This window comes from Strix aluco, chromosome 1 (assembly GCF_031877795.1).
Source record: "Strix aluco isolate bStrAlu1 chromosome 1, bStrAlu1.hap1, whole genome shotgun sequence".
Lineage (NCBI taxonomy): Eukaryota > Metazoa > Chordata > Aves > Strigiformes > Strigidae > Strix > Strix aluco.
Genome location: NC_133931.1, coordinates 153,478,787 through 153,502,404, shown reverse-complemented (window position 1 = coordinate 153,502,404; position 23,618 = coordinate 153,478,787). Strand labels below are relative to the sequence as shown.

General features: G+C 39.4%; 1 protein-coding gene across 3 annotated transcripts in view; it reads left to right on the top strand.

The window, feature by feature from the left end:
- MYRIP (myosin VIIA and Rab interacting protein) overlaps positions 1-23,618 on the top strand; it is a 237,573-nt gene that overhangs the window by 200,256 nt on the left and 13,699 nt on the right. For 2 of the 3 annotated variants that reach the window (XM_074840967.1, XM_074840956.1), the window contains exons 10-12: positions 4,205-4,854; positions 12,986-13,225; positions 19,608-19,670. In XM_074840967.1, coding sequence (XP_074697068.1) covers positions 4,205-4,854; positions 12,986-13,225; positions 19,608-19,670 — 953 coding nt within the window. The remainder of the gene's footprint in view (positions 1-4,204; positions 4,855-12,985; positions 13,226-19,607; positions 19,671-23,618) is intronic. The other variant, XM_074840974.1, reaches the window with a different exon arrangement.

The following is a 23,618-nucleotide window of genomic DNA, read 5'->3' as shown; positions in this document are numbered from 1 at the left end:
GTATGAATGTGAATATGTGTGATGGATGGTGAGCAGCTTCCTAAGTCAGCCCCATTTCTGAATCAGCATCCTGGAATAGAATGCAATTCCCTACTTACTTCAAGATGGCCTAAGTACAGACTGTCACTGAAGAAGGTGGTTCCTGTTCTTGGAGGGGGAGGATGTCCCATTTTCACTGCCTTTCTTGTTCTGGCTGTAGTGCTCACGAGGCCACAAGAGTGCAGCACCAGGCAAATGCTACACAGATGAGTTGGTTAATTTTCACCCCCGCAGCTGCACAAGGGGAAGGGTTGAACTGCTCACTACAGCCCCTGGTTCCAGGTGATGGGGAACAGCAAAGTTAACGTATCTGCTGCTGTTGTCCTCCCATGACAGAGTCTACTGCTTCTCTTGTAACAGCTGTAGAGCCCATCTGACCCCTGTAGCAAATTGGCTTGTGAAGCTAAACAAGCAGAAAACTTCTTTTGTAGGGTGAGTTTACTGGTGCTGTAACTCCCACAGCTGGGAATAATGGGGACCAGGGATGGGAGCTGGCCATCAATTCAATTTGTTTGTATGTAATGCTAGTTGATAAACTGGGAGACTGAAAATTAGACAGTGTCAATACTCCTCCTCACCCAAAAAAGAAAGTGATAGTAAAGTAGTACTAAAATATGACTTAACTAAGTATGCATTACTTGTGAACTGCTCATTCAACACCCTGTCAGAAATGTTGTTCTCCTGGGCGTTTTAGTGGAAGGCCTATTTTCAGTAAAGCAGTTAATTGGGTGCTTAAATTTAAGAACCCACTTCAATCCCATTGAATTCAACTGTTGAGCAATTTAGTACTTAACAATTGCTTAACCATAAGAGAATGACAAATTGACCCAGATTCCTTTCAGGTGTTCAGAGGATTTGTTCTGCTTTTTTCATCTAAGAACCGCATTTGTGATGAAATTGTGGTGCCTATTGAGCTTAAAGTAAATAGCTGGTTGTGCTAATATGTGTAAATATGATCTCACCTATGCAGTAGTAAGCAGCTTTGTATTAGGATACCGAAAATGAAAGAAATCTCAACCAAGATTTGGAGTATCACAGAATCATTCAGGTTGGAAAAGACCCTTGGGATCATCGAGTCCAACCATCAGCCCTACTCTACAAAGTTCTCCCCTACACCATATCCCCCAACATCTCATCCAAATGACCCTTAAACACATCCAGGGATGGTGACTCCACCCCTCCCTGGGCAGCCTATTCCACTCTCTGACCACTCTTTCTGTGAAAAATTTTTTCCTAATGTCCGGTCTGAACCTCCCCAGTTGGAGTTTAAAGCCATTCCCTCTTGTTCTGTCGCCAATTACCTGTGAGAAGAGACCAGCACCAACCTCTCTACAATGTCCTTTCAGGTAGTTGTAGAGAGTGGTGAGGTCTCCCCTCAGCCTTCTCTTCCTCAAACTAAACAGTCCCAGCTCCCTCAATCACTCCTCATAGGATTTGTTCTCCAGGCCCTTCACCAGCTTCGTTGCCCTCCTCTGCACTCACTCGAGCACCTCGATATCCCTCTCGTATTGAGGTGCCCAAAACTGGACACAATACTCCAGGTGTGGCCTCACCAGTGCAGAGTACAGTGGGACTATCACCTCCCTACTTCTGCTGGTCACACTATTTCTAATACAAGCCAGGATGCTGTTGGCTTTCTTGGCCACCTGGGCACACTGCTGGCTCATGTTATCCTTCTCTTCCACACAGCTCTCCAGCCACACCTCCCCAAGCCTGTAGGCCTGTGTGGGGTAAGTAGTAGTAACATCAGTGGGCTTTTTAGTCATGTAGCCAAAAAGCAGTTCACAATTCATTTTGATTACAGTTTGCACTGGTTTAAATGATGATTCAAGAGCCAAATCATTAATCTGTGCTTTTTTTCCCCGTTTACCAATAGTTTCACAATGAGACTTCTTAAATCTGTTTTCATTCTCACATGGATAAATTATAGCATATACCCAAAGATTTGTGTGCAAAATCCATACTTTCAAGTAAGTGACTTTGTTTTGGAAAATCAGGAAGGAAGCATCTGACATTACTTGAAGCTGGGATAAAACTGAGTCAGCTTTCTGAATATAAAGTTCTCAGTGGCTTTCCTTTCCACCCTACCTACCCTCTAAGATGTAATCAACTATTATCCTGTCCTTTCTTAAGATAACTGAGGATGTTTGACCGATTTTCATGTGTTGTTGCTAAACAAAATAAGGGGATATGGTTTGGGAGAGAAAAAGGTGTGTGGCACTATGTTTGTGTCATGTGGTGCAGCTGAATTCAGTTCCAATTGGAGAGTTCTATCTTGCAGAGCTGTTTGCTTTGTTTGAAGGAACAGTGCTTTTAAGGAAAGGTCATCTTTCTCTCAAGAGAATCCTATACTTAGATTAGGAGCATAGTTGGAAAAAGTGAACAAGCAGAACTTCTTTATGCTTGATAGCTTATATTCTTTTTTTTCTCCAAAATCAGATGTTACAATAAAGAGTTATTAGTTCTCCCTGTAAACCTCCCTTATGTCCTCAGCTAGTCACTGCTACAAGAAAACTACTACTATTTTGTTTTCTTTTTAAGCAGCAGTAACAATGACTTCAGTGATGTATTTTCTCAAGTTCTCTGAATTGGCATGAAATTTAGGAAGTGAAAACAAGCCAGAAGGACTCAAATGAGTAGCGAATACAAAAACTGTTCTAAAACTTACATAGCTCCTAAGTTTAACTACCATTTAATTATTGTTTCATTTTTGTGGGGAAGTTTTGGTGGTAGTACACCACAGACTTTTTTTTTTTTTTTTAAACTAGGTGCACATTCTTACTGCATACTTATGTTTTTTATGAACAATTCCAGGGAAAAAAGTGAATTTAAGCCCCAAATATTTGTAATCATGTAATGCAAGATGCTTGAGTATCATCTACAACACGATCCAGATTTTACTTCATCCATTTTTAAATAGGGATATTCTGTTTACAGTTTTAGAAAACTAGTAGTTTATAAGTATTTCTACAGTTTTCTGGAAATGGCAAATTTGAACCCATGGAAGGAATCCATAAGGCTGAAAAGTTCATTCAGTAGGCTGAGATTATTGTGTAAACCCATGGCATTGTATCTTTATTCAACTGCTGTAGGAGGTAGAGTCATCAGACATTCATGTTTCCCATGAAGGGACTTTTCAAGTTTGATCGGAAATGGAAAATAAATTTAGAAGAAATGCAATTCTCTTAGTTATACAGCACTTTTTGACCATATTTGTGGCTTTTTTTTTCTGTCAGAATTGTGAAACATACTCTGAAAAAGTGTAAGAATACAAGAGCAGCAGTGCTTGGGTCAGACAAAAAACTCATTTAGTCTAGGATACAACAGCAACCATAAGCAAGAGCCTAGGAAAGACTAGGAGAAAGCAAGTATTTTTCATGCTGCCTCTGAGTAGGCTCTGAACCTCCAGAACTTTCAGCTTTATGACTATCTCAGCTAGAAGTGTTTTTCTGTATTTAGTAAACCTCAGTGGATTTCTCTTCCATGTCCATAGCCATCTCTGTTTTACCTCAGATTAATTTCTAGCATCCATAACACCCTTAGGCAAGAAGCTCCATAGGTCTGGTACCCATTGCATCCCATTTGTTTCTTTTATTTGTTTTGAACCTTGATTTCTCTAGTTTCACTTGATGTCCTGTAGTAGTTAGATTGGAAGAGATTCCCCCATCTGTTTTAACATGTACCCTCTCAGTCTTCTCTCTTCCAGATGGCAGAGCTCTGGCTTACTTAATCATTCCCTGAATGGAAGACGTTTCCAAACCTGGTGCAACCTTTGTTGTTCTTCTCTGATCCTGTTTCCATCTTTCCTTTCCAAGATGGGGGACCAGACCTGCACACAGAATCAAAGAAATTTGCAAAACACAGGATTTATACATGTCTGTATATTGATGTTCCCTCAGTCTTTCATAATAATTCTTTTAGAAAGAAGCTTTGGTCCAACTACTCTCACATTTTAAATAGTCATCGCCGTGGCTTTAAGTAGTGGCTTCTGATTGAAAGGAGTACAGCAGCATGGCTCACAACCTGAGAGTGCTCATGTAGCAGCAGCACTTGCATTTCATTAGTTTTGTTGAACCCTCCAATTTGTGGCCAGTTGATCGCAAACTGGCAAGTAAAATGAGCCTTTCACACTGTGATCACAATTGTTCTTGTTTCGTTTTCATAGATCCACCTTCTGTTTTTCAAAGCACTGATGGAAACTGGGTAGCTTTGAAGAATGTCACTTTGCCTCGTCCTCGAATGCTCGCCAAACCAAAGAGTCAAGTATTCGAAGCTTTGGAGAATGAATCCAGCATTGTGTCTGCCTATGACGAGATGGGCTCAGACAGTGAGGATGAGTACGACTGGAATGTGGCCTTGAACAAGCTGCATCGGAGACCTCGGCAATTACCAGACGATTTCTATTATACCAATTCCCAGTATGGTACTGAATGGGTTTATGGCAATGATCAGTACCAGGCAGTGACCTCCCCTTCCTCTGGGTTATACACCAATACTGAGACACTGCTCTCGGACTCGGAAACCTCTTCAGTAAACTCTTCCCAGGAAGCTAAAGGACCTAGCAAACTTCCCTGGTTACAAAGCAGAACTCAAAGTGATACGCCCAGAATGGAAAAAAAACATTTCCATGGAGAACTGGATGTAAATTTCAACCCACAGGCAACCAGCTTGGAGTATTCAGACAGCAGTGAGACTGAAGAAGTCCGTTACAATTTAGAAAAGAGATCAAGAAGGTGGAGGAAGAACAAAGCAATCTCTGATGAATTATGTGAAGAAAAAAAATACACAAAAGCCAACAAGATGAATTTAAGTCAGGTAATTGTGTTTGAGTTTGCCAAATGCATTCTTAAAACGAGCTAGGCAAAACTAATTAAGCTATGCTGGCAATAACATGTGGATTGTGAGTGGGAGGTGGAGCGTTCTTGCAAGCTTTATCTTTCTCATGGCTCCTAGCTGAGAAGAAGCAAAGGTAAAGGGTTACATATACCATGAACTCTTTCTCAAACATGCCACTTGCATCTGATCAATGACATTGTTAATGCTGTAAAATACAGTGCTCTTAAAAAAAAAAAAAAAAAAAAAAAGAAGTTAGGATTTGCCAACAGCTAACAAATGTTGACTAATCACCTGTTTTGTTGCACTGAGGTTTCTTTAATTCCTTTGTTCCTGGAATAAGAAATAACTCATATACCTGGGAATCTTCTGTGTGCTGTTTGCAAATGTCCTAGTAAGGGATAAGGATAATGAGCAGCAGAAATTCAGAAAGGGCTTTTTTTGAAATATGGTGCAAGTGATGTCTGCTTTTAATTGGCCACTTGATTATGAGTTCTGATGTGTTAGGGTGAGTGTTTGCAAACTAATTCCATTGAAATAGTTTGTCAATCGATTAAAAAAAAAAAACCAAACAAACCCAGAACATAACAGATCAAACTTGGAAAAACTGATCATACAACTTGAAGACAGTAACATACTCCTCAAATATTTCTTTTAAACAACAAGCGTGGGATAACCAGAAAGCCAAGAAGTCTTCTCTGTTTGGAGTTTGTCCAGGCCTGGGACTGATAGTATGTAAGGGATCCTGTTGACCCCCAGAACTTTTTTAGCAGTGCACGCACACTTCTAACTCTAATTACCCACTTGGATGAGGATAATACTGACCCCTTGTCCGGTTCCATTTCCAGTATTGTACCCCTCTTAAATCCTGGAGCTGCATCGTTGCTGCAGCAGAGTAATGGGAGCTAAGTGCTGTCTTCTCCCTATGCCTCTGCCTGCAAGCAACCTGACCCAGTCTTTAAAACCATCTGAGCAATTTTAGGATGCCTGGAATTGGTTTTCTTTGCTTATGCTACTAGCCTGCATTTCCCATAGAAAAACATCAGTACAGCTGATGAGGATTCTAGGATTTCAGCAAGTTTTTAATGCTGGGTAAAGTATTGATAATTCTGTATCTATTCCATCTGCTTTTAGGTGTGGGTGTTTCAGGTGTTTTGTACTGATTCATTTATACTCATGTCCTCAAACCTTTATAATCTAGAGTTGTTGAAGGGGAGTTCAACATGTATGTTTGATAATATGCTCTAACATGTCAGTGACCATTAATGACTTCTCAGAACATCAGGCAGAATTACGGGGCTTTCCAGGGACTGCACAAAGACTGTACTTTGTACACAGACCTCTGCATTTCCTTTTCTGGCTTTGTGTATTTGTGCACATTCTATATGTGTCTGTATTCATATTGTGCCTTTCTAGTTACTACTGCTCTGCAGAGTATAGAAGATCAGAGCTCACAGGAAAGGTCCTGGAGGTGTTATAGAATCATGGAATCATTTAGGTTGGAAAAGACCTTTAATATCATTGAGTCCAATCATAAACCTAACACTGCCAAGTCCACCACTAAACTGTGTCCCTAAGTGCCACACCTACAAGTCTTTTAAATACCTCCAGGAATGATGACTCAACCGCTTCCTCAGGCAGCCTGTTCCAGTGCTTGATAACCCTTTCAGTGAAGAAATTTTTCATAATACCCAATCTAAACCTCCCCACGTTCACCCAGTAGAGGTCAGAAAGGCAGAGTGCTTCCAGACATACATGACGGCATCCTTCAGCATCTTAGTGTGTGCTTCAGAGCGCAAGCTGGTGTGGAAAATGATTGTTCTTTCAAGCTCTCGTGAGCTGCTTTGTCACTTAAGTGCTACTTATACCTCTCTGATGGGCTCAAAATGCAAGGTTTGGGATTCTGACCCACTCTCCCCTTCATTTTACCCTTTAGGCTAAAAGAGACTGTTCCTGCTCTTCTGCTCCCTCAGCCACAGTGGGGCAGGCAGAGCCTCACTGCCTCCAGATCACACTACTGTTTTCAAAGGAATGAAATTCTTACTAGGAAGTTTATGTATGGGTGGATTTATATACATTTAGTTTGTGTTTGTATGCACACACACACACCCTGGTGGCTGATTTGACAGCCAGTGCCCACATTTGGAGAACTGTTACTCCGATCTCTGGTACACAAGCACCTCTGGGAGCAGGAATGGACTGGCTACTACAATTTATAGCAAGGATTTGCATGGTTGAACAATTCTAGGAAGTAATTAAAATGATCGTGAGCATAAGGATTATGATTTGAGGTATGAAAATAAATTAGCCAGGCATCATTTATATTGCTTTAAAAAATGAGATTAAAGGGATGTCAGGGTTTCATATAATCCCCAAAGTAACTTACTGATCTTGGTAGAATGATTAAGGCTGCAGCAGGGAGCGCCCTACACGCAAACAGTTTCTACATAACAATGGTGTAAGTGCGTGGAGAACTGCAGACAGCATAAACTTAAGGAAGATTCATTGTGGGATCTTAAACCAGGCATAGATTTTCACATGTTAAGATTACACAGAATTTGCAGAAACCATACAAAACACTCTTCTAAACCATGTTGCATCTAGACATTAGACACCGAACAACTGATCATATGTAAATTGTGGTGAAGAAACAGACTTTTTCCGTGCTTTACTGAATTGCAGTAATAACCTTATTTTACTGCATTGTAATAATAAAATGATAGTTTGCTAACCATTATGTTTTCATCAGCATAGTAGAACAGGATTTCAGTTTAGCAGTCTAAAAGTTGGCTTTTGTTTTTTAGTTTTCAAGTAGTGAAGATTGCTTTCTTGTTTGCTGCTCTTTGAGACTCACAGTGAAATGAAAACAGACCCTTTCCTCTCTCCCTGCTCCAAGTCCAGAAAATTGTAAGCAGTTATGTTCTTGAACAACCCTGGTCATTTCATTACTCACAATTTAATTTCTATTTAAAATCAGGTATTTTTTCAATCAAAATCCAGTATCTAGATTAGGAGAATGCCATGGCATTTTTAAAAAAAATGTATTTTAGACTCAACACTGGAATACTGACTTTGTGACTTAGAGAGAATTCGTTGTATAAAGTCTAGAGCAACTTAAAAAGGGAAACCTGAGAACGGATATCAAGACGTACTGTATTTGGGAGAGTTTTTTGCCACTTAATGATAGATAAAAGAACAATCTGGTTTACTGGGTTGCCTGTAGAGATGCTGTAAATGCAGTCATGAAACAAGACTTGAAAACTGTCCTGATAAAACCAAGGTGCTACTGTAATAAATTTCTGATAACCTAATTGCTTATGTACCATAGAAGACTTAGATTCCTGTGGAACCTGAACTGGGAAGTGCAACCTTGCTTTTAATGATAATTATTTTTCAAATTGTAACTTTTTACAATAAATTGCTACTCAAACCACCAATCTATCTGCTTTCATTATTATTAATAATATTAATAATTGATATTATTAGTAATAATAGTATTGATATATTGGCTTTCATTATGGGTTTGAGAGGAGGAGACGTTACTTAGTGTAGCTTCAATTCCTATATTTCTGATGCAAAGTGGAGTGGCTTAATTGCTTCAAGTGAAGGAAGTGCCCTCATTATGAGTTTGCTTCTTTGATCAGGAGACCCCACCTGTTAATTACAGCCCTCCTGCTCTGCAGCCAGGTAAGGGCTGAGCACTGTCAGACTGCTGGTCCCCACGGGATGGCGCTTGGGATGTATTTATTGAAAACAGCTGCCCTGAAATTACACTAGCTCTCACTGAGAAACTGTCTGCAAACCTCACAATTTGTGTCTTCTAAAAATTGTGGTTTCTGATTTTTGGTTTCCTATATGAATGGAGCTTTCTCTCAAGAGTTTATAGTATAACATGGATTTGGTTCTGGAGCCTCCAAGCCAGTGCTTTGCTTGCTTGCTTTATTTTGGGGCTTTTTTTTCTGCTTGCTAGGATTACATTGTGTTATCAGCCATTTGCACGCAAAGATTTGGACAGTGTGTACGAGGAAGGATGTGTTTCTTAGTTCATTGCCTGCTACAGGACTTATGCTTGCATAGAAACACTTCATTTTCTTTTAGTGAGACTGGGTTTGTGGCTGTGTTAGTCTGCCAGGCCCTCACTGAAACTCTGTTTTCAGATAAAGCAGTAGCCTTTTGTTCTTGTTAGCAGATGTTAGTGTTATATGTTGCTGATAGATGCAAATGAGAATTTACACAGTGATTTATATGAACACAAAGATGCCATTAAACATACCAGATAGAGCCGAAGTGTGAGCAGTAAAGAATAATGAAGTTTAAGATAGCAATTATGAAATAAATAATAATAGTACCTTTCAATGTATTTATTTTTTTTTATTGTTGTGGCTTCTAATACATTTTTAATTTTTTGTTAATCCATGAAAGAGGTATCATCTCCTCACAAGTAGTTTACTGCCACCATCTGAAAAGCTCAACACACAAGCTGAGCAGCCTACCAGTAACAGGACCACAAAGTGTAGCATTATAGGATATCATTATCTCTGTGTGCAAGCAGGAACTAAGAACTCTTGCAAATGTAAATACCCCACCTGCTCATTGTAAGGAAGTTGGAAGGCAGAAAGGTGCATAATAGACATACCTGAATCCAGCTGTAATAAAATCAGTACCCTCAAGGTAAGTCCTCTCCTAAAAAATAATGTGTATTCATAACACAAATTTAGCTAATGTGGAATAAAACCCTAGGGATGCCAAGGCAGCTCATGACTTTCACCTGTGCTGACAAATGTAGTAAACACCTCTTTAAGTTTCCCAGCCAGTGAGTTAGGAAAATTCTGTTACATGTGTGAAAGCATAAGCTAGAATTGGGAATGTTTCACTAACGGTGTGACGTGTGGCAGAGGTAACATAGCAGCTTGCTGCTGCCAAAAGTGGAATACCTCCTTCCTGTCTACCTTCCTGCCTTCCCTCCACCTGCCTCCAGTGTGGTCCAAAGTCTCTCCCTTGTCAGCTCTAGCACACATTTGGACCCCATCACCAAGCCTACCCAACTCATTAAACTGAGTAAAGGACAGGAAGGTGCAGGATGACTCTTTCAGCAGCACTAGGTTGTTACATTAGCTCACCTTGTTTCATAAAACTATACCCTCAATTTTTTTATCCTGCTGAAGCTGGGCAACTTAGCAATATTGTCCTGCCATGCCTTCCTCCAAAATACATGGGTAGTCAGCTGCAGTGCTCTGCAGGATTTCACTGAGCTTTGGATAGAGTCAGTAGAGATCAACCTAAAAGGTGCTGTCATGTGTGATCCTGGGAAGACTGGTAGTTTTTCAGGATCAAGAGGAGTTGTGATTCTGCTGTTGTCAATACGGATTCTTTAAATTAACTGGTGGTGCTTTCTGTGGGGGTATGTGTGTATTGCTACTCCGATACAGCTGCCTAGCAGGTCTATGTAAGAAGCCCTCAGAGGAATCATGAATGTCTTGCTGCACGATGAAGTCTGTCAGTACTTCATGATACAGCAGTGAGGTGGAAACGTGGGAAAACTCATCCCTCTGGACTGGCAGCTTCCCTCACTGCTCCACTAGATTTTATACACGTATTTGTCAGCTTATTTAAGCAAGAATAGCAAACTTTTGTCTTTACAAGCTTGATCTGCTCGAATATCTGCATAGAATAGGATTTTCTTCTCTTCCTTGCAGACTTGACCCCAAGGTAAACCGTACTCTTCGTGCCTTAGACACTGCTAGAGGAAGCCCACACCCTGGTGCAGAGCTGTCAGAGCTCACTAGCAAGTCTTGTAATCTTAAACCGCATGTTTTGGTAGATGAGAGTAGGTTTTTGGAGGTACCTGTTAACTGAATGGAGGTAACTCAAGTAAAGAGGGATTCTAGTAATTCGCTTAGACTAGATGCATAACTGTAAATAGTTCAAGTTTAATGAGATGTATCTCCACTAAACTGTATTCTCCTAAAATACAAGTGCACAGTTTAGCTGTGCTTTCTATCCTGTAAATCCCGTAAATTATGATTGTTTCTCTCCTGGGTACAAATTGATGAACTGATTGATTCCACAACAACTTTCGGATATTTTTATAGTAGTTTAGTGATTTGTATTTTTCATTAGCAGATTGTTGGGTGGGGGTTGTAATGAGTTGCTGAATGACATGCAAGGTATGTCTGAAAAAAATCTATTCTTACAATTTGAGGCAGCACCATTATGATAAATACAGATTTTTAATTAAAAAGGTGAAATGACACCAATCTTCTACATGTATATAAAAGCATATCATAACATATTATAAAACTAAAGTCAAAGCACACTGATTTGAAATCTTGTTCTTGATCTTATTCAGAACAGCTTTGAAGTTCATTTGGCAGAAAAGACTTTTTATTCTGCAAAAGCTGATTGGGAAAAGAATACATTTCAGCATAAGCCCATGGTTCCCCTTCTATTGTACCTAGGCATGTACTTTCAAATCCTGATTTTCTAAAAGGGCCTTCTGCATCCTGAAGGTGAGCTATAAAGCAATAATTTAGTTGTGCAATTGATTCAAAGATAACTGCAAACAGAAATTGTCCAGAAAGCTGTGAAAGTGCTAGACACTACAGTGCAGTTTACTGTATGAGAGATGAGGACTGACATTATGAACATGATGTGTTAATCCGTTAAGAGCAGTTTGGAAGGTAGGGTTTGTGAGGGAGTTGTCAGAGTTAACATTTCCTCTGAGAACTGGAGGTAATTGGTCCATCCATAAATACTGCTTCTGTGGCTGCAGAGGGAGTAGCTGTGCAAAGCTGTGTTTCCGAATGATCTGTAGAGACAACAGCTTTTAGTCTCTCCAGCAGTGTGTGGTCCTGTCATGGTAGGAGAGTGTAAGGCAAATAGGAATAATTTCCCATCTGAGAATTTCTCCAAGTCAGCCTCTTAGACCTGCTGAGATATGCCTATCACCTCTGGTCCCAGGCTGCATTCTTCATAGCCTCCTTCTGGGTGGTTTTGTCATGATTGTGCTCCACTTTCAGAATTCATCACTTTTAAAACCACCTAATTCCACCTTACTTTGTGGACTTGACTGAAACACTAAACGAGCTGTCTAATGATTCAAAACTTTCCCTTAGCAGCCAGCAGGGAGAGAAGAACATTTTCAGAAGACAGTTAGCACTGTAGGTGGAGCAGGTTGCTCTGAGAGATGCCTGTCTCTCTCCGTGGACTGTAGTGGAAATCAGGGAAAATTAGGTACTAGTCAGATAGCACAGATCCAGAAAATGAATTGATATGTATCTGGACATTAGCTTTTGGAACAACCATGAGATATTTTCAGATTTCCTGCAAAAGCTGACAAAAATATCCCCCTTTCCACATTATTAACTTGCAAAAACATTTCACCTTTCTTCTGTTCAGCCTCCAAAGGGACTTGTGGTCGAGTCTGTAACACCCACTGTTCTTAACTGAGCCTCTGAGTATTTCTCACCTTTAAGGATCCAAGAGTAGGAAAAGAAGGTGCTCCTAAAGATTGAACTTATTCCAAGGAGGTTGGTGTTTGGAAAATAATCATCGCTGTAGAGGTTCCACTGATGTAAATAAGCACTGAGAAAGCTGAAAATCTTAAGCACCATCACGTAATAAAAGAGAAATTTTTCAAAACTTGTTTCTAGTAATCTTTAAGAAAAACACAGATAATGCTCAAGACGAAGCCGTCGGGGAACCTGAGCACAGATTTCAGCTAAAAGCTGGACACAACTACCAGGTCACAAGTTATTTCATTCCCACAATTCACTTTCTTTATCTGCACCATGCCTGAGAGTGATGGCAGTGCAGCGCCGGGAATGGGAAATGCCATTTAGGCATATTTAATTAGTTGCACACAGATACATAATGTCTTTGATGGTTTCTTTTTACATAATATAAAAGTAAACAGGAATAATAAACATAATCCAACAAGTGGGGGTTTGCTGGCATTCCTCTGTAAAGACATGGTATTTTTTATCAGCACACTTAGTGTGCTTTCTGTCTAGTTTCCCTGCAGAGTGATCATAGCTATACTTTTCTAGGAAGCTGTTTGTTTTTCCTTCTGTGCCTATACAGTAATTATACTGTTCTTCTAATTTCTTTGTAGGATTTCGATGACTTATCAGAAACAGATATAAGCAGTGAGGATCAGCGTCATAATATCAAGCCTGACCTTATGGAGGAGGAGCTTAAATCCAGGTTATTTCAGCTTGCTGCTAAAATGAGTGACAAGGAAACATCTTCTGGTGAAGAACAAGAGTCAGAACCTAGAACAGACCCTGAAAACCAGAAGGAGAGTTTGTCCTCAGAAGAAAATGGCAGAAGTATTCAGGAAGAGTTAAAGAAGGTAAGTGGTCATTGTAGAGGAGTAGGGACAGCATTGTTATAGGTAGAATCCAGAAAGAGAAACTTGTGGTTAGAAAATTAAACATAGTTGCTGAAAAAACCCCTTTTGTAAAGTCCTTTACACTGGGTCTGAGTCAGCAACCCTTGTGCAGGTAAAACTTCAGTTAAGGTGTGTGTTCCTCACTGTGAGCCTACAGCATCAATTCAAAACAGTGAACTTAGTTTGTGTAATAAACCTGTTAAGTGACTTATATTAATGGAATTAATGTCAGTTTATGCTGAGAATCAGCTTATATGTTTTTATTTAAAAACGTACCCAGTTCTCCTTTTTCCCTCCTTGCTAACCAGCTGGTTTAAGTGGTTTTTTCAGTCCTTTTATTTGCTCCTCTCTTTTTAGTATCATATAGTTCACTCTGGTATCAGAGATTCTTCTTTTGCCTCTCTATTGGAATATTTTGTGCTTTTTTAAAGCTTTCCAACCCTGTTACTCTGTCAGCTAATATGACTGTGAGTAGTAACATACTCTAGTGAAACTGAAATCCTGTGTCAGTTCTGATAATGTATGAGATCCTCTGTTTGTGCCATTTCATCCTTACAATGAGATATCTGATTTCAGTGTCACCCCACAGGACTTACCACCTGCTCTCTTCCCTTTCTTCCTCTGAATTTTTCTTCAGATTATGTGGTATGCTTGAAGTTGGTGCTGTAGAAGCCCTTTGCTGCCCTTTGCCAGTAAAGCACTCTTATCTCTTAGATCCACTTAGGCTCATTTTTGTCTGCTGTGTGTCTTGACTCAGCTCTTGGGGTTTTGCCTGCACAGCAGCTCAGCTTTGACAGGGTATGGACAACTCTCTAAAGGAAATCTGTTCATCATTTGAAAGGTATTTTGTCCAAATTATACACAGAACTAATACACTGGGAGATGGAAGCAGGATCAAGTGATCCAGGAGGACAATAAAGATGCTGTCCAAGTGTGCAGGAATAGTGTCAGGAAAGCCAGTGCCCATCTGGAATTGAATCTAGTGAGGGACATGAAGGGGAATAAGAAAGGCTTCTACATATATATCAGCAACAAAAGGCAGATGAGGGAAAGCAGGGCTTACTGCTGCAGTGACCCGGTGACACAGAAGTTGGAAAAGGCTAAGTTACACGACATTGTTTTCACCTCAGTTTACAGGTAAGATTTGCCCTCAAGAATCCCCGGCCCCTGAGACCTATGGGAAGGTCTGGAGCAGTGAAGACTTTACCCATGGTAGAGGAGGATCAGGTTAGCAAATATTTCAACAAATGGGACATACACATGTGCATGGCACCCAATGGGGATGTGTTCACAAGAGCTGAGGGAACTGACCCATGTCATTGTGGGGCCACTGTTGTTCATCTTTGAAAGATCATGGTAATCTGAGGCACTCAGAGCACTGAATATTATTTATTTTGACTTTAACAAGGCTTTCAACACTGTCTCACATAACATCCTAACAGACAAGTTGAGCAAGTAAGGACTGGATAAGTAGACAGTGAGGTAGATTGAAAATTGCCTGAATTGCTGGGCTGAAAGGATTGCGATTAGAGGCTCAAAATCCAGCTGGAGGCTAGTCACTAGTAGTGTATCCCAGTGGTCAATATTGGGACCAGTACTGTTTAACATCTTCACTATTGACAATGAGACAGAATGTACCCTAAATTTGGAGGAGCAGTTGATACATGAGATGGTTCTGTTGTTATCCAGAGGATCTTGACAGGCTGGACAAATGAGCCAACAGAACCTCATGAAGTTCAACAATGGGAAATGCAAAGTCCTGCACCTGGGAAGCAATTATCCCATGCACCCATACTGGCTGGAGGCCATCTGTCTGGGTAACAGCTTGACAGAAAAGGGGTCCTGGTAGACACCAAGCTGAACATAAGCCAGCAATGTGCACCTGCAGAAAAGAAGGTCACTGGCATCCAGCAGACTGAGGGAGGTGATTATTCCCCTCCATTCAATACTGGTGAGGCCACTTCTGGAGTACTGTGTCCTGTTCTGGGCTCCCCAGTACAAGGCATACATGGACATGCTGAAGTGAGTCCAGTGAAGGGCCACAGATATGATTAAAATATTGGGGCATCTATCATATGAGGAGAGGCTGAGAGAGCTGGAATTGTTTAGCCTAGAGAATAGAAGGGGTGATACAAGAAACTCCATCTAAACTTAAAAAGCTTTTTCACTGTGAGGGTGGTCAAATGCTGGAATAGGTTTCCCAGAGAGATAGAGTCTATGTCCTTGGAAATAATAAAAATTTAACTGGACACAGCCCTGGGCAACCTGATCTAGTTGACCCTACTTTGAGCAGAAGGGTTGGACTAGGCGATCTCCAGAGTTCCAAACTTAAGTAATCTGTGATTCTGATTCTGAGTTATTTAGCCATGGACTACACAGCAGTGTAAGTACCTTCACCATCATGTATGCAAATACCTCCATGACATACACACAACCTTTCTAAGGAAATCAAATAACAGCTTTATCGCCAGTGCTTGTTAGCAGCATTCAATTTAGCTTATCTTTGGTTTACAAAGACAAACCAGCATTATCAAATTATTCAACAGGATATATAGACAAGCTAGAGTATAACATGATGCAGTTAAAGTCCAGAATTAAAGGCTGTGAATAGGACTTTCTGAAATGCTCCTATATGGTGAACTGAGCACAGAAAATGGCAAATGTATGTTTTGTGGTGTACTTACTCATCTGCATGCATCTACAAAGTAATAATAGTTGTTTTTTCCTCCTCTAATTTTATTATTTCTTTAACATTTGTATGTCAGATATTTAAAATAAAACAAAGATTATTATTTTTTTTCTCAGTAAAATTTCCTTAATTATAAAAAAAATAAGAGACATGCCATGTTCAGCAAAAAGGGAATGCTTGGAGTTCCTAATTCTTTACTGGTTTTGGATGAAAAAACGTCTTAGTCATTCATGGCCGCAGTATATATTCTTTCTGTCTATAATAAAGAAACCAAAATATCCCAATACTATTCATGGTCATGACTACAGCGGAATTGATAGCAAGACTTGCTCCAGCTGTAGAGAAACAAGCAGGCTGCTTTCATTGTGATTCTTGACAGTTGTCCTTAAACGTGATTTAAAATCTTCTGACACGTGCCTTCTCTTTGGAAAGGTGGCTGACCAACATCTTACAATGAAGTACTGAAGACGACAGTTTATAATACCAGTTGGGGCTATGGTAAAATATGAAGACATAGCTAAAGTAAAAAAACATGCAATAACTTTTAATGAGTAAATGTCATGTCTTAATGGAGACAAGCAGAGGAAACATATTTTCAGGGAACCAGTAATTTTAGATGCCTTAAAAGCCACATGTCACAATGTGCTGTCTCTTTAAGAAGCCTGATTTTTTGAGAATGCACATGTAGGGAATTACAGATCTTTCAGACTGGCACTTAACATTCTCAGCCAAAGACCCAGACTTCTGACCAGGGCATCAAGTTTCAAATTAGGTATACAGAAGCACTAATTCTGGGCCATTAAAATGAGAGCTCAGGTGCCTACAATCGTCTCTGAGCTCCTGAACCACACATTAAATACTGTATTTGAGCCATCTTGCTTATATTTTAGCCTCACTGCTTGTCATTGTTAGCCTTTAGTCTTCTATTCTCACAAGCTTGTTCTGGAACACAGTAGCAAGCTTAAATCACAGGGAATTTCTAGTTATAGTACACCTGACCATAGAAAAAGATTTCAAAAAACATGTACTGTTTATTGAATCCCTGGAAATTAAGTACCTGGTGCTCATGAAAATCTGACTTTCACATGTCTGCACCTTTAAAAATATGGACTTCTGTTTTTAATGGAAGCTGGGAATCTCATATAATCACATGTTGAGCTGATGCTTTGAAAAGGGTATTTAGTATATTAAGATCTGAAGCAATGGCAAGAATTGGCACGTTTTAAGTGGGAAGTTAGCTGAAGTTGGGCATTTATGGGTTAGTTCTCACTTCAGACTGAGCTTTTGAGTTGTATGTCTGCCTTTAAGATACAAGTTTGAAAATGCTGACCTTTGAGTTAATTATTTAGTTCATGTGAGATACTTGAGGATTTAGGTAGGTATTAATGCACACAATTTAATTTTATGCCTTAGACTGAAATCCACTTAGACCTTCAGCTCAATAATTTTCAACATTTCTAAGTTTGTGATTGTCTAAAACAGTGTTGTGGATATTCACAGCTCTCTAAAACAAACATAATCCTACAGCAGAGTTATTTTTATAGATAACATTTTGTGCTTATTATGCTACATGAGTAGTTCATGGTCTTCCGGGGATATGCAGACACCTGAAAAGCCTGCTTGTCTTAGTTGTGCAATGAAAGGCCATGGAGTTCTCTATGATCAGGGTAGAGTTAGCCTTCAGCCCCTCTGTGAACAAACCAAAAATCCTATCGAGCAGCTGTTGTGTTAGTGAAGCATCTTGTACTAGCACGGTAATTTGCATAGTTCTTTCTGCCTTGCTTTTTTCTTTGGTTTTGGCTTTGGGTTTGGGTTTTGGGGTTGGGTTTTTTGCCTCACCTCATCAAAGCCTAACCAAATGCCTAAAGAAAAAGGCAAAATTTAAATCCCCTTGGAAGTGTCTTAATGACACTGATCTTGAGAGTGACAAGCATGATAAATGGGATGTATTTAGTTCTTTCTCTCCTCTATCCTCTCTCCTTCTCTTTAAATGCTTTCATGAAGATGAATAGGCCGGATCTATATTTCACAGTATACCACAGAATTACATTCTAGAAGGCAATTCCAGCAGTGCCTAATGCAGACTGCATTTTGAATGCAGTCTATCACTGTGACCACCTTATCAGAAACTATGGAGATACTGTTTAAAAAAGAGAATAGCCCTTGCCATTTTTGTAAATTGCCCTGCATAGCATAAAAACTGTGTTTCTCTTTTTGTCTCCTCCTACTTTGTGCTCCTCCTTGCTTAAGATATGCCAATGAGCAAGTGAGTTAAACTTCAGTAGTAATGTTGAATTTCCTCTTTGCATTAGCTTGACGCAATGTGCTTGTGCTTGAGGAATTTCTTTTAATCCCTTTATGCATTTACTTCTGCTCAGAGAATCTTACAACCAAGGCTTAGTAATTTTGTTTAAATCCTGCTGTTTTCTGTTGGCATTATTGCATGACTAGGCACACAGTAGCTCTTTTCTGAATGACAACCTGTAAGTAAGTTTGTTAAATAGCACAGTGGGATCCTGTTCCCTAGGTGAAACCTCCCAAGTTCCTTGGCAGTATGAATAACAGCATAAATATTCTTTCCATAAAATATTTATGCCTTCATTCTCTGGAAACATTATTCATAGGTTTTATAAAGCTTTATTTGGGGAAAATTATGTACTGCAAGCATCATCTTCATGTGTATTTGTGCCAGAGACCTATATTCTTTGTTTCAAGAGAGTACATCTTACATTTTTCACCAGGTAAATTACCACTTTTCCACCTGTATAATGAGATTGACACTTGTTAGAAAATCTGCCTGGCATCTCTCTTAGCAAGAGGAATAGCCAGTAGCTGTGCACGTGGGTGCGTGTTACCACAGCAGAAGAGAAAGTCAGCTCCCTGGCGTGGTGTACACTGGTGGCTATGCCTGGGGCTGGCCGGGGGAGGGTGGCCAGGGATCAGTAAGGGAGATCAGGTGAGGGAGGGCTCATGGGACTTGGTCACAGAAGAGAAATATGCTCACAGCTTTGATGGACCTGGAGAATGGCATTGGGCGTGCACATGGCAGTGAATCCCTCCTGTGTATCGCAAACCTGTTAAAGCATCCCGGTAGGGATGGCGGTGATGTTATAACAGCAGTGCTATAATAACGAGAGGGAACCTGTGTCTCCCGTTGATCATTTGTGCTGGTGCATGCACCATCCTCACAGAAGATGATGTAGTAGTTTTTGTGATCATTATCTTGCAACCCCCTGAACTCCTGGGTATTTTGGTTGGTGTGTTGGTCCAGGCAGGGGCTAATAGGAAACATCCATCCAGCTTCACATGCCTGAAAGCTTTAGAAATGATGGAGTAAAAGTTCCTAAAGGAGCCAGAACCCCATGGTTTCAGCAAGAAAATGTAATAGCGTAAGTATAGTAGCTTTATTACATAGCTACTACTGTGCTAATAAAGCTGAATAGTGTAATGCAATGACATCTTCCTGGGTTAACAACAATATTTTAGCAATAAATGTAAAATATAAATTTTATGGTATTTTATATTTGCTAGTTTCCTTATCCTTGCTGTTCATCCTAAAGGTCTCTGTAAGTCTGAACTTATATTAATGTTAACCTCTGTAGCTGTTAATATAACTTTTCTGCCTTTTTATTTAACTGCTTTCCCACTATCTAGGAAAAACAAAAGGCTTTTGATCTTCATTTAAAGCTGCAGTTTTTATCCACTGTATTGCAGCAGGTGAGAATGCTTTGTTTTGTCTGTGTCTTCTTACATCTCTTATGTAGTAAGAGATGCAATGAAGTGATATTGAGGGTTTCCACATATCCCAAGCAAAATTCTCAAACTCAGAACGTTTTCCTGGAAATATCAGGCCTGAAAAATCATACCTTTCAGCCACAATCAATAACCATTGCAGAAAAATATTTTATAATCACAACTAGCCCTGTGTGATGATGGGGGTGATGAACATGAAGTAGACATGTGGAGCAGACTGGCTCTCTTATTTGGCTTTGTGATGAGAATTTTGTTTTATCAGTAAAGAAGAACAGAAGACAGAGATAAAGTGTATGATCTTCCTATTCTCTTGTACTCACCTATATTAAGAAATTTAGAAGGAAAAAAATGAAAATTTTATTTCAGCAAAAAGATTTTTAGCAGTTTCTGACCATAGTGGTGTTCAAAAATCTTTCTATGCTCCCAATTTAAAAAATGAACAAAACCCTTAATTCATTGTAGAGATTGTACGTAGTGAGTAGGCCCTTTCTCACTTTTGTGCTGGTTTCTATTGCTTATCATTCATCTAGGTGGAAAGACATTTCATAATCTGTGCTATTTGAGATTCAGTTTATGAGAATCAGATATTAAAACAGATTTTCATTTTCTTCCCTGAGCAAATATATGCTGATCTTATATTTTAAAATACATGCTATTTTTAATATGTCATATATAGTGGTAAGCAAATTAATCCTGTAACATTCTCTCAATCATAAAATAAGAATCACTTTTTTGTGTCAAAAGTTGATGCTTAATTCAGCAAAGCACACCTCCTCTCAACTTTTTCTTTTTTCCTTACTCGCAGAATTAAGTTTTGTACTATGAATTTTAATCACCTTCTAATCATCTTGGTTTTCTTTAGTAAAAATATCAAGGATGATTTTCAAGAAAAATTATTTTTCCATTTGTGCAGTGTCATCAGCCTGTCTCCATTATGGATTCTGTTACAGAATCCTGTGCAGATTTTAAGATTTAAATATCTCCATTTTCAACTTGGACCATAATATTTCACCTTTTGGAAAGTAACTTCCTTTCTCATGATTATAGGCAACCTGTCTCTAGAAATGAGGCATTACGAATTATTAGGAATGACATCTCTAGCTACATTAGAACAGTAGATTGAATTCATTAGTAAAAATCTAATATTCAGATTTACCTAGCACAATCAAAAAGAGAGACTCTACTTCTCTGTGTCATACTTTGAAGAATGTCAGTAGAATAATAGCTCACTCTGTAAGATAATTTAGCTTTCTTTTTCTAAATGAGTGCCCATAAATGAAGATATTGATGTTAAGGTCAAGGCAAGAAGTCTTAAACTTGCACAGAAGAGGAATTACTTAAAACCATGGTTTATCATAGTATACTTGTCTTCCGTCAAATATCAAGGCAAGTTTTAGCTTTCTTTCACAGTGTTTGTGGTAATGAGTGGTTAGGGCTCATTTTTAGGCCAAAGATCTTTTGAAGGTCAGAGCTGACAACTGCCATTGATAATTGGGCATTGATGGCTCTGTTCCTCCCAGCCTGTGACTTGCCCAGTGTCTCAGATCTTTCTTGCCTGTGAAGAAGAAGGACTTTTGGTGGGCTTTTCAGGGCCTCCTCAAAGCTCTACAATAAACTCCCACAGTGTGGGGAGATGAGGGAGGCAAGTTTGGGGTTTGGTTTTGTTTTCATCAAGTTTGGATTCAGTCAGGTTACTCTGAAAAGTTGAATTGACCAGTGGCAAAGCAAAACTCATCTTCTCCCCAGCCCCCCTCGATTCACTACATAAAATGAGGGATATCGACTGCAAAATGGGCACATGACTTGGAGAGTGATAGAACAGCTTGAGACTGGAGCTAAAAATGATTGCACTATGAGTTACCAAGGATGTGGTCAATACTGCCGGGGCTGCTAGCAATGCAAAGTTTTTCTTGCTCTACTTCTTGATCTAACTGTTGATGTCAACTGTTCTCTACTGAATTGCAAGTCACTGCCTCCCATGCCAGTTTAATAGAGCCTAATGATGGCATAACATCATAGTGGCAAAAAAGATAAAATGTTAATAACTGAGTACAACGTGGAGAAAAAATTAATGCAAGTGATAGAGAACTACTTCAAGAGCATTAAAAATAAAAGCAATAATGTCCATGGAAAGGAGACTTGATGTGGAAATGTCATAGGCTGCTGAGATGCATACAAGGACTTAGTGTTCACCTACTCTCAGCAGTCTGGACGCTTACATTGCTTCAGTTTTATCATCCTGCTTTCCTTCCACTACTCGTCATCCTTTGTGCAAGGATGCAAGTACTGTTCTGTAAAGCGCCTTCCAGTGTAGCATCCTTAAGTAAAACAACAAAGGAAGTATTGGCAGCATCAGCAAGGAAGGAGAGACAGCAGAAGGGAAGGGAAATAGCTAACAGTCAGCAAGAGCTAGCTTAGACCACTGAAACATAATTTTGAGCAAAACAGGAATTGTTTCCATCTTCCCAGCCACACATAGAAATGACAATAAAGAAGTTTTACAAGATGCTGTTTGTTATATTCAGTGCACACATATATGTATATGTGCTTGTATACACACACTTTTTTAGTATTTCATTGGTTTTAAAACTCTCCCACAAAGAACTTGGGGAAATTGAGCATCCCCTTTTGACTGTGTCTTTAACATATTTGTGAGGGTGGTCATTACCATAAAAAGGATAAATGCATGTTTTCTTCATTCCATTAAACTCTTTGTCTCAAATTCAGTAAAAAATTAGATTCTCATAACCAGTAGAAACATTCAAATTTGGATCAGCTGCACTGATTTAATTTGGGAGATGTGGTGTTAATCCAGAAGTAGAGTAGCACAGTTGAAATCAGAATTCATCCCAGTGTTTCGAGAAGAATGGCTGTGCTTAGCTTTTCTGTGCTAGGTATTTGTAATAGAGATTGCTTTCTGCATCTATCACATCCATATTAGTTCTTTGACTTGCTTGACAAGACAGATGGGAGAGACTTCATCATGGCATGATAGCTGTCTCTTTCAATCACTTACAGATGTTAACAATGACCTTTCCTGCAAGGGCAAGACAAATTAGACAGGCAAGAGGTCTTTATAGCAATTTGAAATGTCCACCTACCAGGATGATCTTGGTGTGCGTGTGTCTGTGAATTTTAGGTGATTTTTATAGAACCTCATAAATACTAAGTTTGACGTGCATGGGAGGGGAGGGGAGAGGGTTGTGAAGCACTAAAACTCCAGGACACTTTTTATTTTTTTTTTTCCTGGCACAGTTTAAATAATTCTATCTAGCATACCCCACTAGGTTTGCAAACTGGCCAGTGGAACATAGGCTGATTTAACAGCTTTTGACAGTTGCTCAAAAAAGAGGTAAAAACATATGCAAAACCATTAATTGACTATGCAATTTTTCCAATCTGAGAACACTTGAACTCCCCACATGTTGATTTTATGTCTCACTCAGGCAGACATTAGTCTCTTCTTGCTTCTCTGTAAAATACAGCCCAAGGCAAAGCTGAGTTCTAAATATCCTTTAGCAGAAAAGTTTCATGAAGTTTAGATTTAAATACATTGAAATATTACTTGTGCTCTTAAGTTTTGGAAGAGTTACTCATGAGATATACTCCAAAGAAAATCACTTTTGCTTGCCATGTATTTCTTTACTGTGTTTAAAGTCTAGTGCTGTATCCTTGTTATACTATAAAAGCAAATGTTTCACAAGCTTAAAGAAAAGTTTTAATGTTGTGACTGCTGTGTCTAGATACCTGCAGGCTAGGATTGAGATACATTCAGTGATGCACACACTTCAAGGACATTCATCTAGCTGCCTTGTGCAGCACTTAATGGGAAGCAGATCTTGATTTTAAAAGTCAAACAGCATCTGACACTAAGAACTTACCTCAAAATTCCAGGAAAGCTAAAAATCACAT